The sequence below is a fragment of the Limulus polyphemus genome, unplaced genomic scaffold, assembly GCF_000517525.1.
Source record: "Limulus polyphemus unplaced genomic scaffold, Limulus_polyphemus-2.1.2 Scaffold76742, whole genome shotgun sequence".
Classification (NCBI taxonomy): Eukaryota; Metazoa; Arthropoda; class Merostomata; order Xiphosura; family Limulidae; genus Limulus; species Limulus polyphemus.
The window spans coordinates 329-17,785 of record NW_013742338.1 but is presented as its reverse complement, the minus strand read 5'-3'; the positions used below and the strand labels follow the sequence as shown (position 1 = coordinate 17,785).

Sequence of the window (17,457 nt, the reverse complement as noted above, 5' to 3'; positions counted from 1 at the left end):
AAATGAACCTTTAGGGGACAAGGTCTTTCCTTTCTTGTAGTGTCAAAATAGCACAGTTTTTACAAGGAGGTATGGTCCTTTATTACTTGTTAATAAGAACCATCCTCTAAACATTCTTTGATTTTGTTTTCATAAATACTTTTATCTAATATTACAACTTGGCCACCTTTATCTGCTTTAGTAATTACAAATTTTTAATTTTTCTTCAACAGAGTAAAGGAGAATATTCTGTCTTGTCAAAGGGTGTTCTAAAGTAATTGAACTGACCTGTGTAGACTTTGACAAAAAAGAGACAATTATTTAAAGTTCTGGATACAACTGCAGTAACCAATAGCGTAACAAATTTTTGTGCATACATTTGACTTGCTTTGAATATATTATTCTTAAACAAGTGGATTGTATGCAATATGTTTATTGATGAAACTTATCACCAACAAGTCACAGACACCTAGTGTAAAGAATCCTGCCCATACATCCATATGCATACATAAAAACCTGACAATCTACTTTCTGAACAGTAAAGAATTACAAGATATTTGATACTTGCCATACAACTTCTGGTTGAGGATATCCACTTACACAGACCTCAAATCCAACTTCTCCACCTTCCTCACTTTCAATGTCAACCATATCTTTTAAAAAACTTGGAGGTTCAGCTAAAACAAAGTTACGTTAAAGGTTTAATATAAATGAAAAAGTAAAATCTATATGCTTAACAAAGATTTAGCAAAAATGGAAATAAGTTGGAAGTTCAGTCAAAACATGGCAAAATATCATACATTAAATTAGAGTGAGGTTCGATGTAAAAGAAAATACACTTAACAATCACATTTTAACCTTGCAATAGGACTTAATGCTTTTACCTAAATGTAGCTTGTACTACCTAAAGGGAAAATGTTAATAAGTAAGGCTATTTATGTTATGTGAAGTTTTAGCTTCTTTTTATGTTTCAGTGAGAATCGATGTAAAAGAAAATACACTTAACAATCACATTTTAACCTTGCAATAGGACTTAATGCTTTTACCTAAATGTAGCTTGTACTACCTAAAGAGAAAATGTTAATAAGTAAGGCTATTTATATTATGTGAAGTTTTAGCTTCTTTTTATGTTTCATGTTTGAAGTTGATAACAATTCTTTCTTTTATGCATGTAGTATTAAATACATTAAATTTAAGCAAATCTAGTAGGTTTCAATATAATAATATTGAAAAAGAAGTTTTTTTGATCAGAATTATCCGGTCATTAATGATCCAAGAATCAAATATTAGTAACATACAAAATTTCTGGTAAATCACCTTTAAGTGAAATTTTTGCATCCTTACTGATCTTCCCTGCACTATTGGATGCTACACATGTGTATACTGCTACATCCTCTTCCATGACACTTTGCACTGACAATGTGTAGAGTCGCTTCTCATCATCACTTGTTATCATGATGTGATCTGAGAACTGTACTGGTATCCCAGCTTTTAACCTACATTTAAATTCATCATCTAAATCTCATACAGTAAAATTTGTGCTTCATGAAATGAAAGTCAAACATCTACAAAAAATAATTTTATCAAATTTCTTTTTATGTGTAAAACAACACTAGTTCATAAACTAAAACAAAACAATATTATTAAGATCAAATTCTAATAAATAAATAATAAAAAGTTAATAAAGCTAAACAAATTCTTTCATCAAATCATTTGGTTTCTTTAAAGAATGACAAATTACACCGCAATCTGTAAACCTTAATAAATATTCTATAAATATTTTTGAATCGGTATAACTAATACATAAATTATGCCTAAAAATCAATTTAAAATAGACCTTGTTAATTTGTAAATGACACAAAATAACAAACAACCCATACCATTTTATATCTGGCACTGGATATCCTGAAGTTTTGACCTCAAACTTAGCAACCATACCTTTCTTCACCTCAATGTTATCCATTCCATCTATCTTTGGAGCAAGTGGTTCTGGTCAATAAAACAAAAAATTGTTTTAATAAACAGAAATAAATTCATATGAAATGGTGCTAACTTCTCTTAAGCAGTAACTTCAAACTGATACCTGATAAAGTAAATTACTTTGTGTTATATTTGTACATCTGATGAATAATGTAAATAGAACTCACCAGTAAATAAACTATTATTAGAAATAATCCAAGTGACAGGCAACAGCATTGAACTACCACTAAAATATTCAGGAATATTCACAAACTTAGGTTTATCTGGGTTGTTATAGATATATTGTAAGCTTTGTACATTAACATACAGAGTAAGTCATTATTGCCACTGTGAAAAGAAACAAAAGCTAACATTTTCCTATACCATAAATGTATTTCCAATAATACTTACCTCATCTCACACTTTAGTTAACTTTATCCCTATGAAAGTTTCTCTTCTCTGCATTGGTATGAATCTTACCTCATTTACTCCAGCCTTTATACCCCAATATATTGCCCAAAGCAATTTAAATCTTGTGATTCTCTCCACTTATAACACATCAGTACATAAGCTCCCTGTTATTACTTCCTATTCACTTTTCAAAATGGTCCAACTTAGTACATCCATAACTGGCTGTATTGTGGGGATGAAGGGTGTGAGAGGGGAATAAGTATTATTGGAAATACATTTTTGGTAATGGTAAAATGTTATCTTCTGAAACACACCTCTTCTCACACTTTACCTAGAATCCCACACTGACAAGGTGTAGGGGCCAGTGAGGGCAAGATCCATACAGAAAGCATCTGCATATAAAAGAGATGAGCAAAAATGAGATATAGTAATAGTACAATCCATAGACCAGGTGCAAAGTGCCACCAGAAGGAAAGAAACGACTCCAGGATAAACTGAGGAGGCTGGAGGAAACAAATGAGATGAAAAATGTTGATGATAGGTTGCCAATCACCTGTCTTCTTTGGTACTTCAAACAAATGGGAATAAAAACACCAAATAGGGAAAAGATCTAACCTCTGAGAATCTAAATATGGCTCCTCAAAGTGACGGAAAGCTAAGGCATGCTAATCGAATAAATGGGAAGGATAAGGCATGGCAGCACCGTCTCAAAGCATGCACAGCAATATCTGGTGAAGGTGAAAACTAGGTAATCAGCTGAAGGACTGTTACAAACTTGATGTACTAGGTACAAAAATGGTGCAGGATGTGCACACAGCAATATCTGGTGAAGGTGAAAACTAGGTAATCAGCTGAAGGACTGTTACAAACTTGATGTACTAGGTACAAAAATGGTGCAGGATGTGCACACAGCAATATCTGGTGAAGGTGAAAACTAGGTAATCAGCTGAAGGACTTTTACAAACTTGATGTACTAGGTACAAAGATGGTGCAGGATGTGCATCCAAGGCTCGTAAGTAGCTGTCTGAGCAAAGTTCAAATTCTCAACAGTCTGACTGTGATCCCCCGCAAGCTCAGCCTCTGAGCCGACAGGAAATACATCAAGACATCAGTTTGCAGGGATTTTTTTGCTGAAAATAAACAATAAACTCAAAACCCAATGAGACAGGTCAGGAAACAATGTCCAACGTGTAGGTATAACTAAAGTTACAGAACACATAAGAGAAGCCATAATTGTAATATTCTGCCTTAGAGAAAAGTGAACAGGAAATAATAATGGAGAGGTTATACATGGATCTGGTATAGGAGCCACATTGATGTAAAATATCTTGTGATTCCATCCAATTTCTCTTCTCTGCCCATCTAAGCATTGGTATGAATCTTACCACACCTGCTCTAACCTTTATACACCACTGTATTGCCTGTAGTAATTTTTTGTAAGGATAAGCTAACTAAAGTGTCAGAGGAGATAAGTGTGTTTTGGAAGAATTGTTTCAAAAACTACTCCCACTTATCTATTTAATGATCAAAATATGGATAACAAAAAAACACTGTCAATAGAAAAAATTCTTTGTCTTACAGTAAGTATATTAATTTGCAGTATTAAGTTGGACAACATACTAAGTTTCATAGATTGTATTTCATAAAAAGTATAGTGATTAAAACAGTTTAAGATACTAGTAACATCTACATATAACATAAATGCTGTGTATGGATGTAGTGTGCCACAATGTTCCAAATTATTAATATCACAACCAATTAATTGTTCAGAGACCTACACTATGCTAATACAGCAGTAAATCAACAAACAAAACTTTGTAAGTACAATGATATCTGTTGTAGAAAAAAAAGATATTAAACAGTACCTCGTGCTTAAAAATCACTGTTTGTTAACTTTCTACCAATAGCAAATAATCAGCGGTTTATAAATTTCACTCAAGCACGATTAAAAAATACTGCTTATATTACTTTATACTTTATGACTGAGAATATTTATGAAATGTCATTTGGATTAACATAACATACAATTAAAGGGCAGCTAGGGATCTTTTAGTACATCTAGGTTGTCCTATCCACTGCCACTCCTACCCTGCCAAAATATATATTTGTGTCTCTTAGTCCTACTATTCTTACTGTTAAGTATGAAAAGATGATCAACATTATCCATTCCCTTAACAATCTTAAACACTTCAATCAGATCCCCTTTAACTCTTCTTTTTTTGAAGAGAAAAGAATTTCAGAGATCTTAATCTCTTCTCATCTGACAACCCCTCCATCCCAAGCACCATTCTAGTAACCCTCCTCTGAATCCTTTCCAACAATTCAACAACCTTTCTGAGGAAGGGAGCCCAAGACTGACACAATACTCCAAATGTGGTCTAATCAATGATCTATAGAATGACATTATAACCTCTTTAGACTTGTATTCAATATTTCTGTAGATACAACCTAAAATTGTATTTGCTCTGCCACAAGCAACAGCACATTGCTTGGATGGCTTAAGAGACTGATCAACCAGAACATCAAGGTCATTTTCTTCAATGAGACTGTTAAGGTTATTTTCATCAAAATTATACTTATTATTCAAATTTTGATATCTTACATATATTACATTGCACTTATTATAATTAAAAACCATCTGCCATTTACTTGCCCAACTCATCCTTACAGCCAGCAACACCCAAAAATTTAATGTCATCAGCAATTTTAAACCTACTGATCATTCCTTCATCTATGCCATTATTGTAAGTCAAAAAATCAAAGGTCCTAACACTGAGACCTGAGGTGCCCCACTCATGACATTAATCCAGTTTGACAGAACTCCATCAATAACAACCCTCTGCTTTCGTCCATCTAGTCAGTTTTTTATCAAATGAGCCAACCTATCCCCCACATCTAAAGGGATAACTTTTTAACAATCCTTTTGCTTGGCACCTTGTCAAACACTTTTGGAAAATCCAGATTCACCACATTCACACCTGTATACACATCTGTGTAAACAGTAACCTCTTCTAAAAATGCCAAAAGATTAGTAAGGCAAGATTTTCTCATAGTAGAACCATGCTGACAATCCAACAAAAATGTTAATTTGATTATATGACTTTGAAAAGCATTTTTAATCAAACTTTCAAAAACGTTTCCCACTACTGTTGTGAGACTATAATCACTGGGACCATTTTTATCACCTCCATTGAAAAGAGGAGTAACATTAGCCAACTTCCAAACATCTAACACATGCCCACTATTCAAGGACTTAAGAAGAAGAAGAAAAAAAAAAGCTAGTGGCTCATATATCCAATCTTTTTTAAGCATTTTCAAAACCCTTGGGTAAATATAATCTGGCTCAGATGTTTTTATCATTCTTTAAATTTCCCAATTTTTTCTTAACAAGCTCAGAAATAATGCAATCACCTTTTTCATTCTTGTTTCCATCTAGCAACTGTACAGGTTGAGGATTATTGTTGAAATCTTCATTAATAAAAAACTAAACAAAAATTAGAATTTAATACCCCAACTATCCCATAATCATCGGATGTTAGCCTTCTCCTGCCATCCTTCAGAGGCCTACTTTCATCCTAAAATTGTTTTTAACCCTTAGTATATTTGAAGAAATCCTTATTATTTATCTTTAATTTTTTTTACTGAACTATGTTTATAATAACATTTTGCTTTCTTCCATCTAGTCAGTTTTCTATCCAATGTGCTGACCTATCTCCCACACATGCATAGATAATTTTTTAACAAGTCTTTTACATGGCACCTTGGATTAACTAGTATAATTTCCATTATGAATGTTAGATGCATTACTAAGTTTCTCAAAAATTCTTCCCATATGAAACTTGTGAAATGCAGTTATTATACCTCTTACTGCACTAATCCTAATAATCTCAAAAACAAATATGTTTTTAGTTGATCAAAATTGTAGTTGTTTATATAAGTAATTCTCTACATACCCATTACAGTCATTGTTGCTTTATCACTTGCTGAACCTTTATCACTGAATGCAGTACATGAGTATTTCCCACTGTCTTCCAATGCTAAATTGTTAATAGTGAGGATATAGTAATTATCCTCAACATCAGAAGAAATCTTTATTCTCTCATCTGCTGATAACTGTTCTCCATCTTTAAACCTTTTAAATCAAATAAGAAACAATAAATATTTTGAAAATAAAGATAAGGATGTAAATGTTAACACTTTCCTTACCTGAAAATGTATTTCCGATGGATACCTCCACACACAGTATGGCTTGATTTCTACATATCCACCTGTAAAACCTTGACCTAACACCCACTGTGTTTAATATGTATTAACTGTGCTAGTGAATGATGACATCATCATGCGATAATATCCCTCCATCCAAAGGAGGGTGACACAACCTCCTTGTGCAGTAACTCTCCTTAAGTTCATGTGCTCAAAATAGCTTCATTCTTAGAAAAAGCAAGAAGAAAGTGCACTGGAAATGGGAAGGTCGGGTGAGAAGGTATGGAAAAGGTTAACTTTTGAGAAAATATCTCATCTCCACACACACTAGAATTCCACACTGGAAATGGGAAGGTAGGGTGAGAAGGTATGGGGTCTCAAAAGTTAACCTTTTAATATATCATCTCCACACACACTAGAAATGGTGGAGGAGCAAACATTAAATCCAGATGATCTCTCTTCCAAAAGAGCACAAACTGAAAACCCATGGAGTGTGATACCCGATGGCTCCATAGGGGAACACCTGTGGGAGATCACATTTTGTCTCAACCAGGGTATACTCTTCTTTCAGAAGAAAGAATTGGAAAGGCAAAAGAGCCCCAAGAGTCGCAGAGATGGGCAGAATTCTGTGCATGACCAACTAAGCACCTGCACAAATGGGGGTGATGAACCTGTCCCACTGCAGTTTTAAAGCACACTAGCTGTTTGAGGAATGAAAAGCCTGGTCTGAGTAGAGGAGTAAATATGTATGGTAAAATATAATGCAGAAAGCATCAATGACATTTATATACAAATGATAGTGAGCGAAAGCAAGAAGAAGAAAGTATGTCTTCAGAGAAAGATGGTATAAAGAACAGGAAGCCAATGGCTAAAACAGAGCCCATTCAGGTTTCAGTCAGGCATGGGATGCAGAGCAGGGAGTCAATGAAGAATGATCCGAGCAAAGTGGAGAAGAAAGAGAAAGAAAACACCCAGGAGTAATGGGAAAGGCCAAACCCAGTTGACATAGCCACCCGATAACCAGCTATGGTGGAAACCAATACTCCATGGTCAAATAACCATGCCAAAAGGTGGACCATAGTAGGATGGTTTGGAGGAAATGAGTGGTCTTGCAGATTATGGACCTGACACATCCCATATGTGGATATAAATGGACAATACTCTGGGTGAAAAAAGAGATGTGTGAGGTTGGAGCAAGAGAGAGAGAGGAAGAGGAAGAGAGGGGGTGGATGCCAATTGATGAAGTAAAAGAAACCAGAGCTGTGCAGGCCAAATAGGCGTTACCAACAGAACCTGACAAGGAGTGTCATGGATTAAGGTGAGGACACAAGGAAGGATATAAAGAGGAAGATAGAAACACAGAAAAAATTAGACCAGTTCTGGATGAAAGTAACAACTGCCACGGCTGAAGGGTAAAGAACTGGGGAAAAGAAGGGTGGAAGTTTGGTGTTGATATGAGTGGCAAATGCACTGATGATGGGCATGCCCATCTTAGAGAAAACCCAACAAAAACCTGAGAGTAGAGATAGCCCTCCCTAGGTTGAATCAAGTCTGACTGAGAGAGGCAGTCCGGCACCAGGTTTAGAGTCCCCAGTACATGACAAGCTATGAAATGTACCCAATGAGAATGAGCCGAAAATGACAGATCCATAGCAATGTCCACTGGAGAGGTACATGTGTGTGCGGCCTATAGGAATGAGTGGTTCTAGTGAAACCAGAGCCCCTAAAAGTGAAAAAACTTTTACGCAGTGTGTAAATGAGAAATGCAAATCTTGGTGACAAGACATTCCATTTTTCACAGGAGAAGAGATGAAGGTTGTCAGCTAAAAATGGAGACCAAAGGCTGGGGAAGTGGTACAGATGGGCACCCACTGGGTCAGACTTGTCAACAATGATGTTGTGAAGTGGGAAGACAGAAAGAAGAAGAATGTGAAATTGAGACATGTACTGAGCAGGCCTAGGAACAGAATGGTGTAGTTGAGAAACATGAGAAACCAAAGAAGACAATGAGGACAAAGGCCTGGGACTCCAGAGAGTCAGGAACACCAATGAAGACCTCCAGGGAAAAAACAGGAGCCAGACGAAGAACACAGAGCTAAGAATGAGGCAGGCAAACATTATTTAGGACAGCATCCCAACCAAACTAGTCCAAACAGCAGAGAAAACAAGAAGGAACAGAGCAGATGAAGCAGTACGGGCTAAAGTGGTGAAAAGAAGAGAATGAACATTTCCAGAAAACCCTTCAGGAGCACGATGAAGTGCCTCAAAAATAATGTGAAGGGAAGAGAGGTAAATGTAGGAAGATGATAAACAAGAGATGAAAGTGTGAAAATTGGGCACCAGAAACTGAAAGTGAAGTAGAAGCTATAGAGCCTTCAGTAGCCACAAATCCCATGTTAGTAACATCATCATCATTACAGGATGACGTAGAAACTACCACCATTTTAGAATTCCCAATGGGTAGTAAGGAAAAAAAATGTTTTTTGATCTTTTGTAAAGATAAAAACAGTTAAACTTGAATTAAATTCAAGTTCTGTAAACTATCTCAAATCTCACATTATTAGTTAATAAGTTTAAAACACATCCATTCGAGACAATGCCGAGAAAAAGAATAAAGTTATTTCGAGTGCAATTGCTTGATGGGAGTTACTGCGCAAGAAGGTTTTGTCACCTTCTAATTGATGGAGGGCTATTGTTGCATGATCATATCATCACGCACTATTACAATTCACATTAAACATGTGATTCGTAGGTGAGAGTTAGTTCAAGGGATCAAGCTATTCTGTTTGGTTGGTGAGGTATCATCTCTGAAGTATTGAAGCCTTACTTCATATTCGTTCAGTATTATTTCAAACAAAAACCCTCATATCAGTTCCAATAAAGTAATGCCTAAAATCCAGTTTAAGTTGATGCATTACAAATTATAACAGTATCTACATAGTTTGACTGAAATTAAAAGGTAACTATAAAAACAATTACTTCATAATAGATTATATTTAATGACAAAGAAAAATAAAACTACACAGTGAATGAATGTGAAAAATATAAAATCCACATATGGATAAAATTATAATAAAACTTACAATTATTAGTTTAATGTTCTATAATAATACATGCAAATATCAATCCACACACACAGTAACAGTAATATTTATTTGTTTGTTGTTAAGCACAAAGCTACACAATGGGCTGTACTGTGCCCACTCGGGTGTTGAAACCTGATTTATAGCATTATAGGTCTTCCCTCTTACCACTTTTCCATTAGGAGGCAACAGAGCACGTGCTTTTCAGATAATCTTTCAAGTTATCAAATAACTGTTTCACTATGGGCATTCTTTTCTTCATGTCATGAGGTTTTAGTATGTTACATTCAAAATTTAAAGTACTTTATTATCATGGTATAAGAATAAACCAGGCATCAAAATGTAGCTAATAATCAAAATTTTAATATTATATGTTTTAAGTTCTTATTTTAAAAGGAAATGTTTTTACAAAAATCCTCAATTTCCCCTAATAAGACAATTATGACATTTCCTCTCTATGCATCTCTTCTTCTCTAATCTCCCCTCTGAGAAGTACAAAATTTAACATAAATTATTCATTACAATGTTGTCATCACTTGGGCAAAGCATAATTTTTACAGCCTTCAATCTTATTTGGTTACAGAGCCATAAACTGTCACATCCTCTACTTCACATATTTCTCTCTGATGTTTAATAGTAAATTATTTATCATCAGCAGAAAGCCAAGGTTTTAATATACCAAATGATTTGTTATATTACATTGTTTTTTGTACATAGAATTGTCTATTTCGCTTCCATTTCAAACTTTATTCCCACAGGAGACACATCAATGAGCTTAGCTGAATTTTTAACAGCTCTTATTGCATAGGTAGAAAGCCAGAAAAATTGTGATAGTTATAGGATAATGTCTGCTTTTTTCATATTATTATTCTGTGTTCCTTGATGCATTATTTAATTTAAAAAATTTATTTACTGCAGTAATACCATTAATATAAAAAGTAGGGTTAAGTGTCATCGACATTGGTGGCTAGGGCAATTGGACCACAACGGCGTTATATATAGACATACTTTTGATTGGATCCCAACCTACAGTCACATAGTGTATGCATTCCAAACCACCGGAATCATGACAAGAAGGTAAGCAACAACTAAGCAGACAACCCTTCTCCTCCATCTGATCAAGCCCGAAAGGCAACATCCCAGGCTCGGAATGATGGGATCGTGTATGCCTTACTCAACCAAAGGAACAGAACTCATCCAGTCTGGAATTATGAAACGTCTTCCTCACTCCCCAACCAAGTGGGCAAAAGAGTCTTCCACTTGCCCCTGGAATTATGAGGAGGAAATGGAACAAACTGTGCTCAACCAAGGACACATATTGGGACCACTCTGCATTTGGAATTACGAGGAGTTAGTGGACCTGCTTCCATGAATAATATACTGAAACGATATTAATAAAAATGAAGGGTCATGTACACCCCAACCGGTTAGCCGAGCATCAAATCTGAACTGGTATTATGAGTATGCTCCCACGTTGATTAGTGCCATGCCTATAGACATCTGGGAAAAACATCCAGGGACCCGGGTAGGAGAGTCCCCAACTCAGTGGAGGAATTCACTCAAACATTGAAGGAAAAGCCTCTGTCCATCATCCCAGTGACTGGAAACTTGGTGTGTTAAGGAGTTCCTAGCTCCACTAGTAAAATGTAAGGGTTAATGCACATTGGGGAGTCCTGAGGAACAGTGCAATAGGTAAACCAAGTTCCCTAAATTTTTAAAAGCAAACTGATCCTGATTTATTCAATCTAATAATCGGTATGGAGGGTCAGAATCCCCTTTAAATTTACTTATGATAGTCTATGAGTGGCAGTCCAGCATAATATGTTAATACCATCTGGAGATCTCCTAGATGTTCTTATGGTACAACTTATTTCTACAGAGCCTGTTGCAACCAGTAGTAAGTATAGTGGGATCCAGTGAAAAAAAAAGAGGTAAAGGACCCTGGAAAGTAAAGAGACAAGAGGATGAAAAAAAAAACAACAAAAACTCACCCCTCCTTATAATCTAGCAGATGTGGTCAAAACACACATAGGAGTTAGGCGAAAAACCCCTGAAGAAGAAACTGCCAGATCGTGTAAATGATGTGAGAGAAAAGTATTGAGAGAAGTCCATATACCAGCCTGCACGTCCTCCAGCAAAGGACATAGAAATGTGACAAATCTGATGAGATGTGACTTGCAGAAGTTTCATTGCCTGTAAAGAAATGCCAGAATAAGCAATATGGATCATTATGTAAAGTCACCTCATCAAGGTAATCGGGGATAAATCCCGGGAAACTTAAGGATCCCAATGAATAAAGAGTTGATTTCTTGCACCTCGAAAGGAGTTAGTGTGAGCCACATAACACCTTAGGGCCCTGACAGGACATAACAAACAATCGGGGTTGGAGTGGTCGTAGAGGTAATAAATAGCTGACAAATGAATTGGTGAGAAGGATTTATCCCCTTCTATGGCTACCAGAGTCCTAGGAAGAAAGGACCTATCAGGGTACAGCAGGATGAAAGTGTAGTGATAGACTCCTGTTCAACTGTAGTGCAAACAACTCCAACCTACTATGTCCATATACCAGCAGCAACAAAAAATAAATTTTAAGAGAAAGGTGATACATAGTACATGAGGCTAAAGGCTCAAATGGATGTCAAGACAAAGCATGTAATACCACTCTAACATCCTAGTTAGGCAATTGAAAAAGTATTTTGGGACAAAGAACTCGAAGCAAGTTGAGAAGGCCGGATAGCACTGGAGACTCAAATACTTTCCGAAGTTTAGAATACTGAAAAGTAGTTGATAAAGCTGCCTTATATAAAGCGATCATAAATGAAGTTAGAACTTTGTCAAAAAGACAGGTTTAAAACAAGATATGGTGGGCACAATTGGATGTAGTGGGTTCAATTTTCTATTGTGTGCCATTTCCATTGCTAAATGGCTATTATGGGTCCACAGATAAATTGAGACAAAATACAAGGCAACTTTATAAGTTAAACCCTGATGCCATGAGAAGGACAGCATAACTTCCATACATTACGTTTAAGCTTGGAAATGTCTTGGTGTAGGATGTTGGGTCAAGTTTGCTTCAACAGAGATGGCCAAAGAGGAAATGGCAGAGGTGAACACTTGAAGATACTGTAGATAAGGAAAACATGGTTGGGCTGGCCATTCTGGGGCTACCAACAGCACTCAATAATGAGTGAATCGAACCACAGCCAGAACTCTGGGTAACAGATGAATCAAGGGAAGGCATAGATGTGCAATCCTGTGCAATCTTGATTGGATGCATCTATTGCCATTGCTCATTGGACAGCAAGAAGTTTTAAAATATTGATATGAAAGGAAGATTCGTCGTCCATCCATAAACCCTGGAATTCCTGACTCCTATTGCACGGATGGTTCTCTCTCTCTCTTTTGGGGATGTGGGCATTCCTTGAATCTCTAACTCCTTTGGGATAAACACACATGCAGTTCCTTCATTGGTCGCTGTGCAACCAGTGGATCATGAACTACAATCCACTGGATCATCCAGTCTCCTTACTCAGGAGCAATATTTTAGATCTCGAGTAGTTGTTTGATCTGACCAACACTATCATCTGTGTTCATATACTGCCCCTCATCCCGAGAATCATCTCTTCACAGATACCTCACTTCAGGGATGGGTGCATAAATTGATGATTACCTGGAGCCAGATGGGAGTTGGCTAAGCCTGGCTTAAAAACATGTTGAAAAAGACACCCAGATGGATAATGTATTGAGTCGGCAAGAGATTTTGATTTCTCTGCTCTGATAAGAAAGCCAGCCTTAGTGGCTTCTGAAAGGAGAATCTGGATGTGTTGTTCCACCAACTGATGAGATGGTCCCAGAAGTAACCAGTTGTCCATGTAATGGTGTGTGCACAGCTCAACAAACGAAGGTGATGAGGAAAAGCTCTTACGAATCTGCAGAAGACATATGGTGCAAAAGCTAGGCCTATGGGCAGAGCTCTGAACTGCAGAAACTGATCCTTGTACACAAAACATTGATAGCAGTGGGATAACTTTACTATGGGAATGTGGAGATATGCATTGACAACATCAAACTTATTTGAGAAAGGACTCCATTGTGAAACCAGGAGGATCTAAGAATTTGTTGAGATGAGAAAGATCAATGATCGGATGCCAATCTCTTGTCATTTTGGGCCCAACAAATAAACAGGAATAAAATCCCAGAAAAGTGGAATCGACTCTCTCTTACCGTCCCCTTGACCAACAACTCTCTGATAGCCTTGGAACAAAGATCCACACTGCAGATCTATTTGGGGTTGGAAATACCACAAGTTGAGAGGATAATGGAGGTGGAGAAGTGAACTGAATGATCGACTGTGGTGAAGAAATTCCAGATGAACAGAAAATGTTGTAATCTTGACCCCACTGGCATAGGGTAATCACTGATGGCAGTGCTGATGGTCTGTCCGAGTGGAGGAGCCTCTAAGATAAATATTTCAGAACAGTAGTGAGGGTTAGACAAATCTGAGAAAATTGTAATCAGTTCAAAGTCTGGAACCCCACATGTCTCTGGGAATCTAAATATTTGTCCTCCTGTCAGTGGTAGAACCAAAGCATGCAATTCTGGCAAACGTGGGGGTTAAGGCATAGCTATCCCATCACATAAACGAGAGGTAAATATCCTAGCATGAACAGCAATATCAGATGAAGGAGGAAAAACTAAAGAGTCGCCCTCAGACCTTTTGGCCATCAAGAAAGGAGTAGATTAAAAGGCAACCAGGGAAAGCCCCAAAAACATCACAAACTCTGACTGACTAACTAAACAAATGGAGCAGGAGGTGGCTGATCCAAATTGGCCTCTTGTGAAGCCAACCTACTAAATGAAAGCATGAAAAAAGAAAGTCCAAATTATCTGCAGAATGTCCTGGATCATCCACAAAAGCAACCCCCCCCCCCAGAGAGACACCCCCGGACCGATTGTATGTCTCCATCTCGCAATGAATCAGATCACAGACAACCTCTGCATTCATGCCTGAGAATGGTGTGTCATATAAACAAAAGTTTTCTTTTAAATAGAATTATTAAATACAATTTGTATAGAAATCAACTAGGTGACACAAAAATCATAACCAAGGACATTATCTATTGCAGCATTTCTATAGAGAAACCCATGTCTAAATGCTTTGTTGAGAAAAAGTGATAAAATTATATGAATGAGGTGCTTATATACCGTACCAGGATAGAGGACACACTGACATAGGTTGAGATAAGTACTGCCTAGGGCAATTGAGTGGGGTATAAAAGACTGGAGCAAGTGAAAAAAAAATCAGACCAGATTATCAGGACAAAGATGAAACCCTGGCAGTCGAGTAATAGCTATAAGTGGCAGCGGAGGAATGTTTTGGAACTATAAAGGTCAATTTGGGGTCATGAACTTGGCCAATTCAACTGAGCCTGCAGCGAGAGAGATAAGACAGAAAATTGAGCAGTATTAGAAAAACAACTGAACTAGTGGATTGTATCTAATGATATTAGATAAGACAGGCAACTGACAATGTGATTTCTATCTAAATCTCAAACTATGCAACATAACTAGCACTGCAAACAGATTTTTATTTCATGTTATATAATTAATTTGTTAGACCCACCACGAAACCTCTGGCTTTGGTTTGCCTGTGACTTTAACTTCAAATCTTGCTGCATCACCAATAACAGCAAAGGTGTCTACCATACGGCGAATGAATACGGGTTCTTCAGAATCATCTGCACCTACATAATAAGAAAAAAACCTGAATACAAAATTTGACACAAGTGCATGCTACTTTGTTGTTAAATGACACACATAAAATTTCCTTTCTACAATTTACTATCAGAGCCCACTCAAACATTTATTTCTGAATGCTGTTATATTACTTACTTTACTACCCTTCCAAACATTAAGCCCTATCAATTCATTTTATGCCTGCAGAATATTAACCCTGATATATTGGATTATAGAAGTTTGTATAAAAATGAAGAATGAGTTAGAAACATAAATTTGGTTTACAAAATAGAAAAGAATTATAAAAATCAGTATACATAGAGTACTTTAAACTTACTTTTGACTGATAACATGGCATCTTGGCAACACTCTCCAGCCATATTCTTGACATGGCAGGAATACACCCCACTGTCTTCCAAGCGAGTATTTTGGATGTTTATCTTGTAGGTTTCATGTTCAGATGTTAACGTAATATAATCTGATGCCTTAAGTTCTTCTCCTTCTTTTAGCCTGTTATAAGTAAGCTTTTATATGCTTTTAAACAAAAACTCTACATTGTAAATGAATTTTGAGATTGAAGTGGAAGGTATTAATTAATCACTCAATAAAGTTAAGAATATGTAACAGTCATTAACAATACAATAGTTAAACATTGTAAATTAGGTCAACATTTAACAATTGGTTAAAATATGTGTAACTTTGACTACTTCAATCAAAAAAGTGTAAATTTTATACCACCTTATAAAATTTTACATCTTTTCCTTTAATTTGGGAAAATTGAGAATAATATTAAAACACAATTATATAAAAAAAATCAATAAATTCTCCAACAACATTTATGTTACCTTCTCAAGTTGATTTTGTTTTTTTTCTAATGCAAGTGGGGTAAATTCTACGGCTTGGAATCGGACCCAAGACCTCCCAGATGCCAAGTGAGTGCTCTATAAACTGAGCTAAAGGGTTAACCCACTATTAATTGTGGATAATTAATAAACAAGTTGGAGATGAATCTACAGTCATCAAAGTTGCATTTTTCTTAAACCATCAAGGTACCAAATTCTTTCTCTATCTTTTCTATGCCATAATTTCCCAAATTAAATTTAATAACAAGTAATAAAGCCTTGCATTTCCCAAACACTGTGCTTTGGCTGGAGCTAACAAATATTTTATGCTTTTAAATGTCCACCAAACATGTTTTTAGCTTATTTTATGTTAACAATATCATTCCAACAACACCACCTATTAGGAAGTCCTGGAAAAGTCCTTGAGAGTTCAGCCACAACAGTCCTATATCTATCATTTGTACAGACAGCAATTTGTGCCTTTGTGTTTACCCCAGTTTCATGAAAAACAATGTCAAGAAAGTGTGACATATAACATGAGTAATATAACAACCTGGCAATTCTGATCAGTAATGGAATTTGAACTATGTACCTCTGTCTACAACCAAAAATCATACATTTTCAAGGATTTCCAGTACTGAAAATTTGTTTTTACATGACTTTTTAACTGTCCAGGATTTTCATTAACTGGGTGAACCCTATCATATGTTATTAGGGATATTGTAACCAACAAAAAATAAATGTTTAAAAAGACCCCTTAAGTAATTTTAGGGTTAAAGATAACACTTGTTTTAGAGTAAAACAATAATATTCTTACCACTTAACAGTTGGTTCAGGATGGCCTAGAACCTTCACTTCAAAGTAGCTCTCTTCACCAGTCCACACTTCTTTGTCTTCCATTCCTTTTACAAATTTCGGTTTTGCTGAAGTGAAGAAAATGAGAGATTTTACATATACATATAAAATGACAAAACTTATATTAATTAAAAAACAGACACTAATGTTGATCATGCTTAAATAAGTATGAAAAGTTACATTATATTCTTTAATCATACTTCCCTATTATTGGAATACTATTTATAGATATCAATAACATTACACCAGTATCTTTTCACACTGGAAATGAGGAATTTTCAATCTTACACTACAAAATCAACTATGTCCATATTACAAGACAACGGGAGTTATTGGATATGTATGGAAAACTAGAATAATGTGGATATTATCTCAAAAAACAACAGCTA

The 17,457-nt window shown here is 36.0% G+C and overlaps 1 protein-coding gene across 1 annotated transcript; it reads right to left on the bottom strand.

Moving 5' to 3' along the window:
* Positions 1-547: 547 nt before the first annotated feature.
* LOC106477623 (myosin light chain kinase, smooth muscle-like) lies at positions 548-17,136 on the bottom strand (the record flags this gene model as incomplete). Its single annotated transcript, XM_013938169.2, has 7 exons — positions 548-656; positions 1,297-1,475; positions 1,860-1,968; positions 6,303-6,481; positions 15,259-15,379; positions 15,709-15,881; positions 17,031-17,136. Coding segments are annotated over 7 exons (976 nt in total), but the record flags the coding sequence as incomplete, so codon positions are not given.
* Between the last annotated feature and the right edge of the window lie 321 nt (positions 17,137-17,457).